This window comes from Anguilla rostrata, chromosome 14, assembly GCF_018555375.3.
Source record: "Anguilla rostrata isolate EN2019 chromosome 14, ASM1855537v3, whole genome shotgun sequence".
Lineage (NCBI taxonomy): Eukaryota > Metazoa > Chordata > Actinopteri > Anguilliformes > Anguillidae > Anguilla > Anguilla rostrata.
Window position 1 is genome coordinate 34,920,284 of NC_057946.1, and position 16,569 is coordinate 34,936,852.

Here is a 16,569-nt window from a genome sequence, read left to right on the forward strand (position 1 = left end):
CTCACAGTGCTTGATGTTGCTAACCAGTGAATCTATTGTTCTACAGAGGAATCAGTATTACTATTAGCAGCCATTTTCACATCAGAAATTATACAGCAAATACAACCTGTCATTTAAAGTGCAAACATTCTAGATTTGCTGAGCCTTTCCTTTTTTCCTAAATGTAAATGTTTTATGACTGGAAGGATAGAGAACCACAAGTCACGGTGATTATGTCATGAAAAAATATAACCATTTTTAAAATGCATAGATGTTAAACCAAAATCGTTCATCCACGTTCTAAATCTAGATTCTAGCAACAAAATGCCCCACCGGTTCAGGAATGATTCAATTTTAACTTATCGATATACAGAATTATATAATATATGTATAAAATTTATACTAAAACATATACACCCTATTATTTAATTTGTTGTGCCATCCAACAAGACATCTGCGGCACAACAGTCCATATACAGGAATATAATTGCATGCATTTTTAGATTTTTTTTAAACAAGGACATAGCTGTTGTGTTAATAACATACCACCTTTGCACCACCTAGTCACCATGTACAGGGTTCTCCCTAACAGTGACAGCATCTTCAATAACTCTGACTGATTGTGGGATAGAAACAATGGATGTCATAACTAGTGACATAGATTGGTATGACCTGGAGAAATGTTTTTTTTTTGTTTTTTTTAATGTGAGGGAATGCCTTCTGATAAAGGAAAGCAATGAGTTGTATGGCGATGGCCATACCGGCATGGTTGTGTGGCTGGCTAGTGTGTGTCCGGGTGTCTGTGTCCAGGTGGCTGTGTATCTAGGTGGCTGTGTGTCCGGGTGTCTGTGTCCAGGTGGCTGTGTATCTAGGTGGCTGTGTGTCCGGGTGTCTGTGTCCAGGTGGCTGTGTATCTAGGTGGCTGTGTGTCCGGGTGTCTGTGTCCAGGTGGCTGTGTATCTAGGTGGCTGTGTGTCCGGGTGTCTGGACAGTAGGATGAGGTCCGGCGTGGGTCCTGTGGTTCTGAGGGGCGGAGGCTTGGCTCTATCCCCTGTGCAGTTCAGACTGAATGGGCGTGTTGTCAGCGGCGTGTCCCTCAGTTTATGCCCATCCCAGACCTCTAGCTGACTGAGCATGTCTTGGACCCAGCGCCTCCATTTTGTTGGCTGTTAGCAGCTACGGAGTACATAATGACACAAAATCATTATAACACACACACTCACACAATATTTATCTTACTAATTAATAGACAACATGCAAGTAAACCAGGTTAAACCCTAGTATATGGCTGGACCTAACACACGTAATCCGGCTGACCAATGGTGTGACTAAATAACTCGGCCGACCAATGGTGTAACTTCATCATTCACTCAGTCACGCACTCAGTCAGTCGCAGACATTCGCGTTTTGTTGCGGTTCAGCCAAAATGAGGTTGCAGGTTGAAATCTTCCACAGAACAAAGGGATGTATATGGAACTTGGATTAATATTTTCCCACACACATATATTGTTTGGTATACACATATACTTTACACCCATCTGGGCTTGTCAGTTGCCTACATATATGGACTAGAGTATCCTGCGCTGCGTCAAGCCAGGGCTTAAAAACACCCTGAAGGTCCCCAAGAATCTCTGCCTCTACAACATGACCTGGCAGGCTGTTCCGTGTCAGGTGACAACTCTGCGACCTCAACTCTGCAACCTCATCACTCCTTATTGGTTTCTTTGAGCCTGGTTGCCTGGATACACAGAATGGCAAGCGAACGTTGACCCCCTTACTGGTTTTGGCTCCGACTGCCGCCTGCTTCGCTGCCGCCTCCTCCTCCATGGCCTTCAGCTTGGCCTCGTACTCCTCCTGCCTGGCCTTCCACTCTTTCCTGTTGTTCAGGATGCCGTCATACATGGGCTGGATGGTCGGGTGAAACCGGGAGAACTCCTGTGGTACAAGGAAGAGGAGGGGGGGCTCGTCCGGGATTGTTTGCAACAAAGGGTGGATTCCTATGTCACTCGTACAGACAAGCTGCACTATAATTCCCAAAAAAATGTTCACAAAAATGTCTGGATTTATGCATCCCGTAAAACAGTGCATCTTAACCCCAATCCCACAGGGCTACAAAGGGCTAACGCAGGGTATATTCTACATACAGGACCAAAAATCATACAATTATGGAAATTGCACAGTGCACGTGGCCTGACTGTTTCATTTATTTTTCAACTTTTAAGTGGTGATGCAGATGAACTATGGCCATTATGAGATTTGTGTACCTTGTAGACAAAGGTACAGACGAAGTCGATGAAACCACACTGGAGCTTTGGCAGTTCAGCAGCCTTGTTTCTGTCCATCATGGGCTGGAAGGTGGAGATGGAAAGGATAAGGCTCATATGGAGCACGCACACACGCACACACACTCACACTCACTCACGCACACACACACACACACACACACACGCACACACACACTCACACGCACACACACTCATACACACACACACACAAACACATAGAATGAAAGACACTCACAATGGGCTGCTGCTCCAGAACAGTCCTCTCCAGGTCACCTTGCTCCCAGAACTCGGCTGCCACAGATAGAGCCACCTAAAGAAGGGCCAAACAGTTTGGCCAGTGTTACAACAGGACTACAGCCGTCTCTATGTCAGGATTATAGTCATCATGTCTATGTTACAACAACAGGGCTCCAGCTGTGTCTGTGTCACAACAGAACTTCAGCCATGTCTATGTCACAACAGGGCTATTCATTTTTCTACCATAATAGCATTGCTGCCACATTTATGTCAAAACAGAGCTGCTGTCACATGTAGGGCTACAGCTGTGCTTGTGTCACAACAGGTTGACAGTTTAATCTGTGTCACCTCACAGACAGTGTCACATCTACATCACAACAGGGCTACAGTCACGTAAGGGCTACTGTCACATGTGAGTCATAAATAGGGGTGCTGTCACGTCTTTACCACACCAGAGCCACCGTCACATTTATACCAACAGAGTGGAGTTCCTCACCTTGCTCTGCACCTCCCAGGGCTTGGTGATGGCTGACAGATCGCACGCTGTCATCATCATTGCCCTGTAGGAGCGAAAACCGAAACAATTCATTTGTTTTGGGCAGCATTGCAGTATAATGGGTAAGGAGTTGGTCTTGTAAGCTACAGGTCACAGGTTTGATTCCTTGGTAGGACATTGCTGTTGTACCCCTGAGCAAGGTATACAACCTGCATTGCTTCAGTACATATCCATCTGTATAATTGGATACAATGTAAATGCTATGTAAAAAGTTGTGTAAGTCGTACTGGATAACAGCGTCTGCTAAATGCCTGTAATGTAATGTTTTTGTTTTATTCAGAGCCAAATATTATTTTAAAATCGAGAAAACTGTTTTACTTGAACGCGTTTATGTATGTGTGGCGTGTGTGTATCTCATTTTAGCATATGAATAGTGAATGCATTTTGGAATAGTGTATCACCATTTTGCCATTTCAATAACAGTATCCAAATAGCATATCGATGTTTCACCAGTTCAGCAACAGTATTGAAGTAATGTGCCACCATTTTCCAGTTCATTAACAGTACTGAAGGAGTGTACAATGTTTTGCCAGTTTAGTGACAGCATGTAGATAGAGTATCCACTCACATCACAATCTCTTTCCTTGTTGTCTCTAGGGACATGAAATCCACCCACTTCTTTTCATCTTCATACGTCTTTGAGAGGTCAACTATTTTCTGGAACATTGTCCTCTTTCTATAAGGTAAAACCAAAGAAAAACACGTAAGGATAGTGATAATTATTGAGTAAATTGTGTGTTGTTTTAAGCCTTTTCTGAAAGCACAATCCACAAAGTTTTCTTCATGCTGAAAGAGAGGAAATAATGGACAACACAATTAAAACCCAATTAGGTATATTTTAATTAATAGCCTTCTTAAAAATGATTAAGTAGAGATCAAATCAGGTAAGCAGGCAAGCATGCTTCCTGATTAAAGGCTGTGAGAAATTTCTTCTTCTCAGTATTGTGTCAGTATGTATAGGTTCTTCTTTAGAAGTCTCTGTGAAATAATGGCACAAAAGTAACAAAACACCAAACAAGCTGTGTTAATTATGTTCCTAAAGTAGAACAATGAAGCTTCAAAGAAGCCTTGGCAAAGATGGCCAAACAAATCTGTAACAGGAATGCTCACAAAACAATTGATCACACTGCATAGATATGAAACCGTTTAGATGTACAATATCCTGGTCCTGGTTAAGTGCTATTTAACCTGCACACCAGTAAAATTCTTGTAGATTGCTGACCATATAGAATATGGCAGACATTTGGCCAAGGTTGGACAGAATCTACTAGATAGACAGACCTGTGAAAGGGAGAACAGTATCCAATGATGTCATTAAGCACACACACACCAAGAGCTTCTGTGCTAGAACAGCTAATAGCTAGAGTTTTCAGCAATAAAGCAAAATACCACCGTCCCGCAGAGACAATTAGCGTCTGAAAATCAATATTGTCTGATTAATTATTAATGACATGTCTGATCAGGGCACAAAAAGAAGAGCACAACGGCACTTACTTGAAGTACAGTGCCAGGTCTGTTGCTATGATGGCGATGTCAATCAGATGAAAGACATGCTCCATCTGTCGCCTGTTGAGGTTCTGGAAAATATTCAAGGACTGGGGTGTGGGGTGGGGGAGTGTGTGGAACAGAGCACATGATTAACAGAATAGTTGCCTTTTCCTTGAGAAAGTTATTGCACTTTAAAACGGTTCAACAATTATTCAGTGGTAATGGACACATGCGTTTCACGGGATGAACTTACGTCTTGTCCCAGCAAAAACTTTCCAAAATCTAAATGGTGCCTTTCCAGAATAGATGATCCATGAAGCTTTGCAAGAGGGTTTTGTGATCTGCCCGTGAGCACACACACACACACACACACACACACACAAACAAACACAGGACAAACACTGTAATGCGAGGCCATACATGTGGTAAATTCATGTTGCTCTGTAAGTACCTGTGTCTCACTAGTGCGCAGTAAATTGTGATATGCAGTTATTACAGGAATTGAGATACAGCCTCCTAAAATCTTGCATCAATTTAAATGTTTTGGTTGTACATGAGAAATATGCAGAAATATGTCCCAAAATATAAAATATTTTATAATATAGAAATACATTATATATTTTTTTCTCTATTTAGTAGTAATAGTATTAATTGTGGTCAGTATGATTTTTCTCTCAGTCTTTTGTCCTTTTGAGCTAATTATTTATGAATGTCTAATATGCTTGTTCCTCTTCTCATGACCTCATGCTACAGTTAGCTGCTACCCGCTTGCATCCTTCTTGTGCAGTTATTTGTGTTGTATGTTCCTGTAATTTTCTGAGATTTATACTGTACACACTGGTTACAAGAATATTGTACACTCAGAATCTGTGTTTCAAATAAGGACTAATTTGCTAATTTACAACTTATTAATTAGCAAATGACGGACTAGTGAAGAGAAGATATATAAAAATATTTTATGGAAGTGTGGTCCTTATCTCTTTTTCACAGTTTAATTACAATGACAGAATTGACACTGAGACCAGAAAGATGCCAGGCTTATCAAAGGCAGAACGATACCAGGCTTACCAAAAGCAGAAAGATGCCAGGCTTCCTAAATATTGCACTTGAGCCCATGCACATTTGAGCCAGAGCCCCAATGGAGATGGTAAAAGAAGGGGAGTTGAAAGACATACTCACTTCACCTGGTAGAGGTTATTGGTGCCCCTGTGGTCGATGTCGTGCAGGAAGCCAGCGGTGATCATGGCCATCACCTCCAGGTCTGTGTAATACCGCTTCAACAGCCCTGTCTGCCCCCCATAGGAAAAACAGCCCTGTCAGTGCAGATCCTATGCAGCAGAGGTGGCCATCGAGGGCCGTATCTGTTCCTGGGTTTGCATGCCAATGTCTGGCCTTAATTACACTAACATTTACGGCATCTGACTTTGTAGCTACATTTCTCTATAAGCGCATGAATGACAGCTGAAGGCATGTTTTACTGTGATCTAATCTAGAAGTGAACTAGCGTTGGCATATACAGCCAGTTAGCTCATTTAGCCAGAGTAACTGGCGGAAAACAAAACTTGCATATACACTGGCCCCCCAGCACCAGAATTCCCCATCGCTGCTCTATAATATATTTATCAGGTGCATTTACCAGGTCTATCAATACAGATCCAGTTTAGAACAGTTCCTTTCCATGTAAAGCAGAAAACAAACTATCCTGAGGAATTCTCAGGACTCAGAATACAGTTCCCTTTTGTACTCATACACTCTGTGTTGACCAAATATGTACCCACCGTTAATAATGTGAACATGGTTTGTCCCACATTGAAGCCATGCCGCCAGTTGTGATAGGTAATTCTCCTGTAGCCTTTGCTGACTGAGTACATGAACCGCACTAAAACCTGTTGAAGGGAAACAAGTGGAGTATGTTCTGTATATATTTATGTTTATGGCTTGTTAAAAAGCTTCAAGGGTGGTTAAATAAGACACTAAGGTAATTAGAGATGTTCCGTGACGCTGATGATGTACACTGCCCACACATTTTTCCAATAAACATTAGGTGCTTGCAAGAGCATGTGATGCTATCAGATCTACACTACTCATTGAGCTGCATTCAATCAAAAACAGTGGAAATTTCAAATTCACGGCCAAATTCAATTTCAAATTAAGTTATACTATACATTTTTTAAATACAATAATTCAGTTTAAATATTAGAAATCCGAATTATTACAAAACAAATCCAATTTTTGTTGGCACTAATTTTTGTTATTTTCTGTTACCTCTTGTGGAATCTGGAACTTCTTGACCACACCGACCTCGTAGTACATCTGAATACCACACTTCACCAGGTCCAGCTCTGTACAGTCAAAGTCAGAGAACCTGAACTCATAGATCTCAAACTTCTTTGGACCTGGCAGTTCTTTTTTCTGAAAAATTGTGCAGTTTAAATTGGTGAAGTCATTTTCATATCATAACCAAAACATTCATGCTTATTCAGTAAGTATTTCAAGGACTGTACACTTTTTTGCTGTGGAATTCAGCTTGTGCTGAAAATAGTGTAGACTGCTCATTACGGAAACACTTTACAATCCATGTTGATATGGCTGATTCAGCCTCAACCTTCAAATTAATATTAACTCACATTTTTAACTGGAGCTACAGGTAGTTCTCAGTGTTTTTATTTTTATGTATTTATATTATGTTTTTTTCTTTATTCATCCCAATGTGAAAGGTGTTGGGATATGTATATATATATATATATATAATACAAAATTGTAAAACTAACACACAAAATCCCAAACCAGATTTGGAGCATAGTTACCAGGATTTGTAAAAGCTCGTCCTCTTCACAGTCTGCAGGCTCTTTGCCAAAATATTCCCGTGTTTTCTATAAACAAAATGGAAAAAACCCTGCATCACAACAGAACTGAACTGTGCAAAAATAATAGACCAAAAAAGTGAAACAAAATAATCACCTATAGCCAGGAATGAAAACGCAAAGAGCTTTGCTATGGGTTATAATTCTCTTATAATTCTGTTTCTTTCTGGCTGTATACCCACCAAGATGTCCTGTATCTCGTCATCACGGCATTTAACGTGGTAGAGCACCATGTCCTGGGCGATGTCCTTCCTGTTTTCCAGCTTGTTCATCCGGTCATAGGTGTCTGTGTTGAGCACTGACCAGCCCAGGAACTGTGTAAGAGACTAGGGGGAGATCAAGGGGTCTTAGAGGTCGTCTGTTTGTTTATTCCAGTAGCTTTGGTAGTCTTCCATTTAATTTTTCTTTGTCAAAAAACAGGAAAGGGGCAAAAATATACGAAAATATTTCTTCTTATACAATATTGAAAATAACCACCTCACAGGCAAATATGTCTGTATACCAATCAAAACGATGTAGTGGTTGTTCACAGGTCGTCATAGAGGTATTAGCCACACAAAACAAGGCCAACAATCATTATTATGAATAAAGTACATTAATGAAAATGTATGCTTCAAATACACGTGTTTACAACACTACCACAGCCTGTGGAAAAGTACATAGAAAAGGTATAATCATGGCGGAACTTCCCTTAAGGAATATTTTACAATAACTCCATGACATACTCATTCTGGCAGACTGGACTATCGGGTAATGAAGCGCTACCTCCATGATGACCTCATCCTGTTCATCGAATGGCTTGCCATCCTTCCTGTTATAAAACGTGGCCACGCCCACAATTTCTTCCTTCTTGTTGACAATGGGTAAGGACAGCACATTCTTTATGGTCCAGCCACTACCATCCAGGGCTTCTGTCTGCATCATGAGGGAATTATAATAATGATAATTAAAATGAAGAACTATGACAATAATGACAATAATCAATAATAATCTTACCAATAACTTACCAATAAATTTTTGTTTATTAATGTGACATAACTGACACCTCTTTCCACAAATCGCGCTTTAACTTTGTTTTTGTCATTGTAGAGAAACCTACTAGTAATAAAGTTTTTATAAAAACTGTTATATAATAATATTTGATTATATAGTAACTATCCATTAAATATACAATAATCGTATATAGTGTAAAAATATTGTAATAGTAAATACAGTAATAATCATTGATTTAATCAGCTACTCTGCCATTTTTAAGGTGCCTGCTGTACCTTTTTAGTGGTACTACTGTAGTACGTTACATTGGGCTGTATTCAGTCAACATTTGTCCTTAATTTTGACTTCATATCTTGTGCAATGTTTTATCATCAAAATTGATTGACCATCAAACTGAAGGTGTTGTGCCAAATAATCACACTGTGGGCTACTGATTGTAACTCTGGTTAGGTGTTAAATTAGCTACACCCAGTAAGTCACCACACATGTCAAACAAGCACGCGGTTCAACGTTCATGTGAATGTGAACATCGCCTTTCACCAGTCTAACAGGTACCTGCTTACAACATGTATTTCATTTTTATTTTCCTTTTTTACCTGAAATTGGAACATGTCTTCAGATGGTGCGTTCATGATATTGCAGATCTGTAAGATCACAAGAAGATGGAAGATGCTGGATTTGTTTTTTTTAAATTATTTTTTAGAAACAATACACATGAAATCATCATTACATCATTATTTGAACCACTTCTATGTCCATATATGTGTGTGTGTGTGTGTGTGATATACAGCACTGTTATTTTAAATAAGGTTCAATATGACAGTTACTAACAGTTACTTTTTTATATGGGTATTCCTTTGTCCATGTAGTGACAAATATGGAATAACGGAGTAAATCAAGACAAGGGGTGAATACTTTTTCATGGCATTGTGTGTATGTAGAGATTATATATATACACACACACACACACATATATATATTATATATATATATGTAGGTACATATATATATATATGTACACTACATACATATCATGTTATATATATATATTAGTTAATTGATATATAATATATATTATTAATATATGTTATTAATATATCAGTAACATTAGAGGATACACTTACAAAACCGCTTTCTGCGACATATGTGGGTAGCCCACTCGCTAATGCCCAGTGATCTGCAGGTGGAGTTCTGTTGAGAAGGAAACATAGATTGAGAATAATAAAACCAGAGGAAGAAATAAAAATAAAACAAAATGAAAAAAACAAGAAAAAATAACCTACGGAATGACTTTGATCTCCTCCTTTCCATGTAGAATATAGTCAATGACCTTGTAGAATATAATTTCCTGAAATGATAAAATAGAATGATGCACCACATCGCACTGACGTCTTTATTAAATGTTAATTTCGGTTATGATAATATTCCTTGTGACTTAAAACAACGTTGAAAGGACATCCAGGAAAGTGGGCCAATTCTATAAATGTTTATCCACATATGTTATTAAAGAAAAACATGTTCTATTTCTCTTAACTACAGGGGGCTTTAGAAGTTTCTGATGCTTCTGTTTACAGAAACTATATTGAACTTGACCGATATTGAACATTGAATGAATGTTCACAAGATGCATCAGATTATTTTGACATCAGCAGAAGGAATACAGAAGTATGATATAATAAATGTATTATATGAACATTATAATAATGATAATTAAGAATAAGGGGGAAAAGAACAATAATCATTATAGTAATATGAAAAAATATATATTTTGTGGTGACCTAACTGAACCAAGAATGTGGTGGATGCACTAGGTTTTACTGACATCCTTATTAAATGTACTAATAGTTCAGCCTGGACTATTACAGTGGATGTGTTAGTACAGACATGGTAAGCACTAGGCTGACTCTAAGTGTGTCTGGTCTCAGAGGTACTAGTGTGCTTCGTATACTTGATGAAAGCACTTATGTGCTTCAGTGGATAAGAATATCCACCATATTCTACATGAAATGGTGTAACTGATCATATCTTGCATGGCATGGGAAAAATGTGAATGAGTATGAGCTAAAGTGTGCATCTGACTGTTGTGTTTTAATGGTATAGACTATAATAATTACACAGCATAAGAGAGGAGACAAGCTGATGAATAATATGAAACAGTGAGCGGAGGAGTGAAGGCTGTGTTTTACACTCACCCTCCCGTCAGGAGTGACAGGTCCGGAGTACGGTGGCTGCTCCCCCATCAGCACCGGCCAGATGTCAAAAAATTCCTGCAGGGCCATCAGTACTGCCGTTAGCACTTCTGTTACTTATACCGCTTCTGTTTGTTTTACCACTTCACTTGATTTTAGCACTTCACTTGATTTTACCACTTCACTTGCTTTTACCACTTCACTTACTTTTACAAGTTCTCTTGTTTTTACCAGTTCTCTACCACCTTTTTTGTCAAGTTGTTATACTTTTTTTATAGTATATGGATTTTCATGACTACTTATGCATTTTATTTGCTTTATAAGATCTCATTCTTTTTGTGTCTTTGTGAAGCACTTAGGGTTGTTTCTCTACTATACATTGCTATATGAATAAAGATGGTTATGAATTATTGTTAAAGATTACTATTATTACAGGAGTAAACATATGAGAATTCAACAAAGCGAAAGCAAATTTTTTTTTTTTTAAATGCATTTTTGCATAGATACCTCAGATGGAATAAATTGCATAATGTCATAGAGCAGAGAAGGTTTTAATAATACTGCCATTCTTTTTTTCTAAAACCTTTTAAGTCAACTCTTTGGAAACTACATGTGAGAATTGTGGCAAGACTTTCAGCAATGCTAAATCTGAAGAATAACTAAGATTTGAAATGCATCCATCTGGAAACTATTAGATAGGAAATTTAGTGTCAGAGCAGAAGTAAAATAAGCCAGAATAGTTCCATTTGATATGAAAAAATAATGCGGGGGGAATAAGCTAATAATAAACACAATGCATGAATAAATAAAACATTATAGCAATTATGTTGATTGTAAATAATCAGTTTTGAAAGGTAAAATGTTTAAGCTAGATATGTTTGCAGTATACAGGATGTACCATGCGATGTCATTAACAGGAAATGCACACACACCTTTTCCTTTGTCATGTCCAGAAGGCCCACTGAGTACCTGTCGCAGTTCAGGTACGCTCTCACTGTGTACAAGGCCTTGTGAAACTGTCGCTCGATGTCAGTCAGCTCCTCAAACACCTTGTTGGCCGACCAAAGCAGGACCTGATCAGGGACAGAACCAGGGACATGGTTGAAACCACACTGGGAGACACCAGACTTGGTGAACTAATCTGCCGTTTGCCCTTGAATTCTACATTTAAGCGTGCATCCATTTTACATGATTTCTCTACTTTTCAGTGTGGGTTTGTAAAATAATAGGTACAAAGATTATTGCTTTAAGTGAAGTGTAGCCCTGCTAAGAACCTTTGCGGGTGAACATTTGTCGAATTGGTCTACTTTCCTGGAAGTCCTTTGAATGTTATTTTAAGTCACAAGGATTATTACAGTAACTGAAATATTTTCTGTGACTTAGACTGAAGTTGTTTGTAACAATAAATATGCTTGGGGAATGTTGCCATCATAACGTTATCTCTCAACCAAATTCCCTAAATGTTCTTGAAATATTTTATGTTCGCTGGGAAGGAGAAATTACCAGAACTTCCTCAAATTTGTGTGTCAGTTCACAGAAACAAAGAACAAGGTGGCAACGGCATCATAAAAGAGTGGAATAAGAACCGACATGTAAAGGACTTACATACTGTTCTGATGATCACTAGGCAGACTTTTATTATTATGCTTTATAAGTTACAAAAAAAACATTCATTGATCTGTTAATCAGAACTAAAGACACTTCACTTTGCAGACAAAGTGAATGAGACCCTCGGTTATTTCTGTACCCACCTGACCTCGCCGTGTCTCACAGTTGTGGAGGTAGCTCAGCTGGAAGATCTTTAGGTTCAAAGAGGCAAAGCTCAGATACTTTAAAAAAAGCTGCAAGACAAAATCAAGAGCAGGCATGTTGAGTGAGACTCTTCAGGGGCCCTGTGGTGAGCGTGGATTCTGGTGAATTCTTGTGGATTTTGTGTGTATGCATTGCTGGGACACAACAGGCCGCAAGATCTACAGACAGAAATATATAGTCTGCTGCACTGTGTGAGACTATGATACAGGTGGTGTGTGTAGTTTGAATTCTGTTAAAGGGAACTCCACTCAATATTCATCAGTTGGTATTTTCTGTCATACCCTCAGAATAATTGGTGTGTCCCAGGTCTCACTAGATAAAATCAAGTCTTTTGCCTGTATCTGCAAAAGAACGTTTTAAGTTATGATGTCAGTGGGATATAACGTCTCCTCCTCAAATCATTTAAGTGGCTGGAGGTGTCTTTTAAATGGCAGAATATCATGTACTGGTAAAGAGTCTATTGTTGTTTCTGAATTTTTGAAGTTCAATATTTAATTTTTTTTCAGAATTGCAATATTTAAGATGTAATTGATGGGGGAAGGGGGAGAATATATACTCAAGTGACATCATTGTTTGGGGGTCAGGCATTTTCTTTGTTGTGAGATAAAGTATTATATGAAATACGGATTTTTGGCTGGAATTCCCCATTACATAAATCAGATCCCTTGTCCTTACGTGTATATTCAGTACTCACGTCTTCATCCTCAGGAGTAAAGTAGGGTCCATTTGTCTTGTTGACTGCCATGACTACTCCCACCACATCTTTTCCGTTCATGATGGGCGTTGCTAGGATGTTCTTGGTGGTGTAGTCTGTCAATTCGTCAACAAACGGACTGAAATAACTGTTCTGGGGCGACGGAACAAAAAAAAAAAAAAGAAATGTTAAAAATTTGAAGCATGTTTGCTTTTCCAATTGTTCTGAAGCTGATTGTACTACCAGAACATGGCCTTTTTCACAGTTAGGTGCAAGTTCTGGTCTTTTATTCACTAACACATTTGGGTGATTTTAGAGATTACCATGATCAAATATATGTTCTGTTTTCACTTAAAATAGTAACACAGTTTTTAGTAAGCTAATCATGATCTTCTACCTAAAATTGAAAGCAAAAAAACAACATGGTCTTTTTATCTTTGTAATGTATCTTTGTAAAGCAGAATATTAACTATGAAAGGTTGGGTTGGGTTGGGGTGGGGGGGAGGGGGGAGTTATTTTACAAGACACTGATTACTATGCTGATGACTCTAAACTCATTTACTTCAATGCCTAAGTATCTCTGCATGCCTGGCTGACATTGCAGCCAGGATGTTCACCACCTGAAGCACAATACAGGGAATGCAGAACTCCTTTCTACATGCACTGGTGCTGGAAGGAACAGGGGTTCTGCCTTCCTCGGGCTCTACTGTGCTTCCCCCCCACTTAGCTAAGAATCCTCATGTGACCCTAAGTGACCAGTTGTGCTGATCTGCACCCCTTTTGGCAAGCACCTGGTTCTGCAACTTCTTTCTTCACAACATCGGGAGAATCCATCTCTTCCTCATCCAAGAGGCCACACAACTTCTTCTATAATCCTTTGTAATCTCTTGTCTGGACTACTGTAACACCTTGTTAGCATGCTTACTGGGCTGTCCCTTAAGGCCTGTGTGACATTCCACCTGTTCTTCAACCCTCTAATGTTCACACATGCTACACCACTTTTGAACATCCATCGCTGGATTCCTTATTGCTGTGTGCATTCAGTTATGCTTGCCAAGCAGCCAATGGTGCTGCCCTTTCCAGTCTTCAGACAATGCTCACACCACACACTCTACCAGAACTCTCTGTTCAGTGTCCTCCCACCAGTTAGCGGTCCAATCACATTTCACATGGTGGAACAACCTTCCCCGGGCAGCAGATTCGCTGGCTCTCTCACACAAATGCCTCAGAACTCCTCTTTACATATCACACCTCAATCTTTCCATTACATGTTTTTTTTCTGACTCTGTTCAGAATTACATGAAATGTGTTTGCAATCTCTAACATGAGGGCATGGTCTTCTGAATGATCAGAAATATATCGAACAGAATTTTGATCATTTCATAATTTTGTTGACCTCTGTAAATGTCCCCTGAGTTGCTGTAATCCTCGATATGACAGCAGGGTCATGGGATATGTAAGTGAGATTATAGCAAGAGGATTTCCCTTGCCTCCTTACATGCACTGACACAATTACATATTTCTATCTGTGTATGTTTATATATTACATATTATAGTATTAAAAAAGTGAATAGCACTAACTATGAAAGAAAAGCAAATGGCTTTTAAAATATCATAGAATTCTCACCATAGAAATGTTAAAATAAAATATGTGTTAATAAAATAAAATAACTGCTATGTCAGAACACAGTTATTTGTAGTATATTGCTGTCCGTTAAACTAAATGCCTCCACTAACTTCACATTCACTACATTACGTCTTTTATGGCGGGAATGCATTTTAATGCAATTTTGTCACTGCTCTGGGTGACATGGTATAATATTAATAATAAGTAATATGCCCATTAATGAAGAAAATGAGTGAAATATGTCATCCCCTCTCTCAGATTTACCCCTGGTAAAGTGGAGGAATCCTCAACCAAATGACACATTACCACTGGCAATTTATACAACTGCATCTTGGCTCCTACCATCTCCACCCCTAGCACTTATTACTGGATAAATTCAGTGGTTATTAAGGGGTATGCATTACCTCTTGTGTTTTTGCATGTAAGAGTGCACCATGTTGGGTTATCAGGTCTGTATAACTACTACACATACAGCATAACTCAGGTGGATACACTCATATTGACCGGCACTTGAAGTCACTCTGAGTAAGAGTGTCTGCTAAACAAATGCTAAGTTTACTGCATAGATGGAGAGGCCTTACCTCTGAGACATCTTTGACATTGACCGTTTTCTTGGTCTGGGCTACGTGGCCCACGACCCCGATGTCGAGAGGGAAGACGATCTCGGAGTCGGGCTGCACCAGGCAGTCCTCCAGCGCGGCGCCGCTGTGCACGTTGAAGAGGCGCGTGGCGAGCTCGGCGATGCCGTTCCGCTGGCGGTACATGAACAGGCTGCAGCGGTCGGCGCCGATCAGGAAGCTGATCCTCTTCAGGACCTTGAAGACCACCTTCTCCATGTTGATGCTCTCCTGCATGTCGCTCACCAGTTCCCACAGGATCTCGCCCTCCTCCACCTGACTGAGGGCCTTGAAGGTGTCGAAGTCCACCTTGGACTCCGGTCGGCCAATCATGGCCGCGATGGATCCCGGCTTCAGCTTCTTGTTGAAATAAACATTGGCGAAATCTGGGTTTTCATCCAGGAACTTTTGCACATCTTTCTTGGTGATGCTCATCTTGAATTAGGGATCTTCTGCCCCCACCACCAAGTCCAAGTGACTGGTGTCGGAATCAGTAAAGGTTATGAAATAAGGTTATTGCTGATTAATGCCAAAAGTCAAGGGTTTTGGCCTTTGTAATCTTCAAAATATTGGGGAGACGATCAGAAGAAACCCTGTTTGTACGAGAAACACCTGCAGCTGCAGGGAGAGCCCGACTCCAGTCCAACTGGCATCAGCAAGGATCCCTTAATAGTATTGAAGGTGAACCTGGATCTGCTCACACAAAACTGATCAGGTGACCCGTGCCAAAGCTGGTGCCCAATCCTGCGCCGTGCTAACCTCTTCCCTCCTCACAAACCTCGCACTTTGTCCTATCAAAACGATACAGCAAAAAAAAAAAAAAAAAACAAGTTCCCAAAAAATAGACCCCCCTGTCGGCCGCAGTCTTGTTTGTGAAAGATGTTCTGCTTGGTTTTGTTCTCACAGTTACTCCTCCTGGCTGGCTTCCTTTGGTTCGCAAGCTCTTTATGTTCTTATTAAAAACACACTCCTCATTCCTAAGCCCTATTTAGCCGGGCCACTAGCTGCTTATCTCAGCACCCAAATTCTTCCCTCCATCACTGCCGCGGGAGCGTCCCCAGCCACAGGACGCCCAGAGGACCACAGCATCATCACAGTCGGGAAACAAACGCAATGTTATCACAGTCGGGAAACAAACGCAATATTATCACAAAGCAGGACACGGTCAAAAACTTTCACAGTTGTTGTTGAGAAGTGTTCAATGTAGAATTTCATTTTACTTTTTTCA

The 16,569-nt window shown here is 39.8% G+C and overlaps 1 protein-coding gene across 1 annotated transcript; it reads right to left on the reverse strand.

Moving 5' to 3' along the window:
• Positions 1-763: 763 nt before the first annotated feature.
• pde6b (phosphodiesterase 6B, cGMP-specific, rod, beta) lies at positions 764-16,287 on the reverse strand. The gene is made up of 22 exons (XM_064309325.1): positions 15,306-16,287; positions 13,098-13,250; positions 12,343-12,432; positions 11,524-11,664; positions 10,595-10,669; positions 9,686-9,750; positions 9,527-9,593; positions 8,999-9,046; positions 8,175-8,324; positions 7,592-7,735; positions 7,353-7,418; positions 6,811-6,957; positions 6,324-6,431; positions 5,725-5,834; positions 4,799-4,886; positions 4,552-4,652; positions 3,626-3,733; positions 2,998-3,061; positions 2,500-2,574; positions 2,244-2,327; positions 1,758-1,914; positions 764-1,155 (listed from the first exon to the last, which is right to left on the reverse strand). Exons 1-22 carry the CDS (start codon positions 15,774-15,776, stop codon positions 1,100-1,102), a joined length of 2,568 nt encoding a protein of 855 aa, XP_064165395.1. The 5' UTR covers positions 15,777-16,287; the 3' UTR covers positions 764-1,099.
• Between the last annotated feature and the right edge of the window lie 282 nt (positions 16,288-16,569).

Bases quoted from the DNA above. Each gene is read 5' to 3' on its own strand.
- pde6b (XM_064309325.1), bottom strand. From the start codon at position 15,776: ATGAGCATCACCAAGAAAGATGTGCAAAAGTTCCTGGATGAAAACCCA. The intron at 9,047-9,526 runs GTAAGTGTATCC...GTGATCTTACAG, and splicing joins ATGTCGCAGAAAGCGGTTTT to ATCTGCAATATCATGAACGC. The intron at 8,325-8,998 runs GTAAAAAAGGAA...CTCATGATGCAG, and splicing joins AAGACATGTTCCAATTTCAG to ACAGAAGCCCTGGATGGTAG.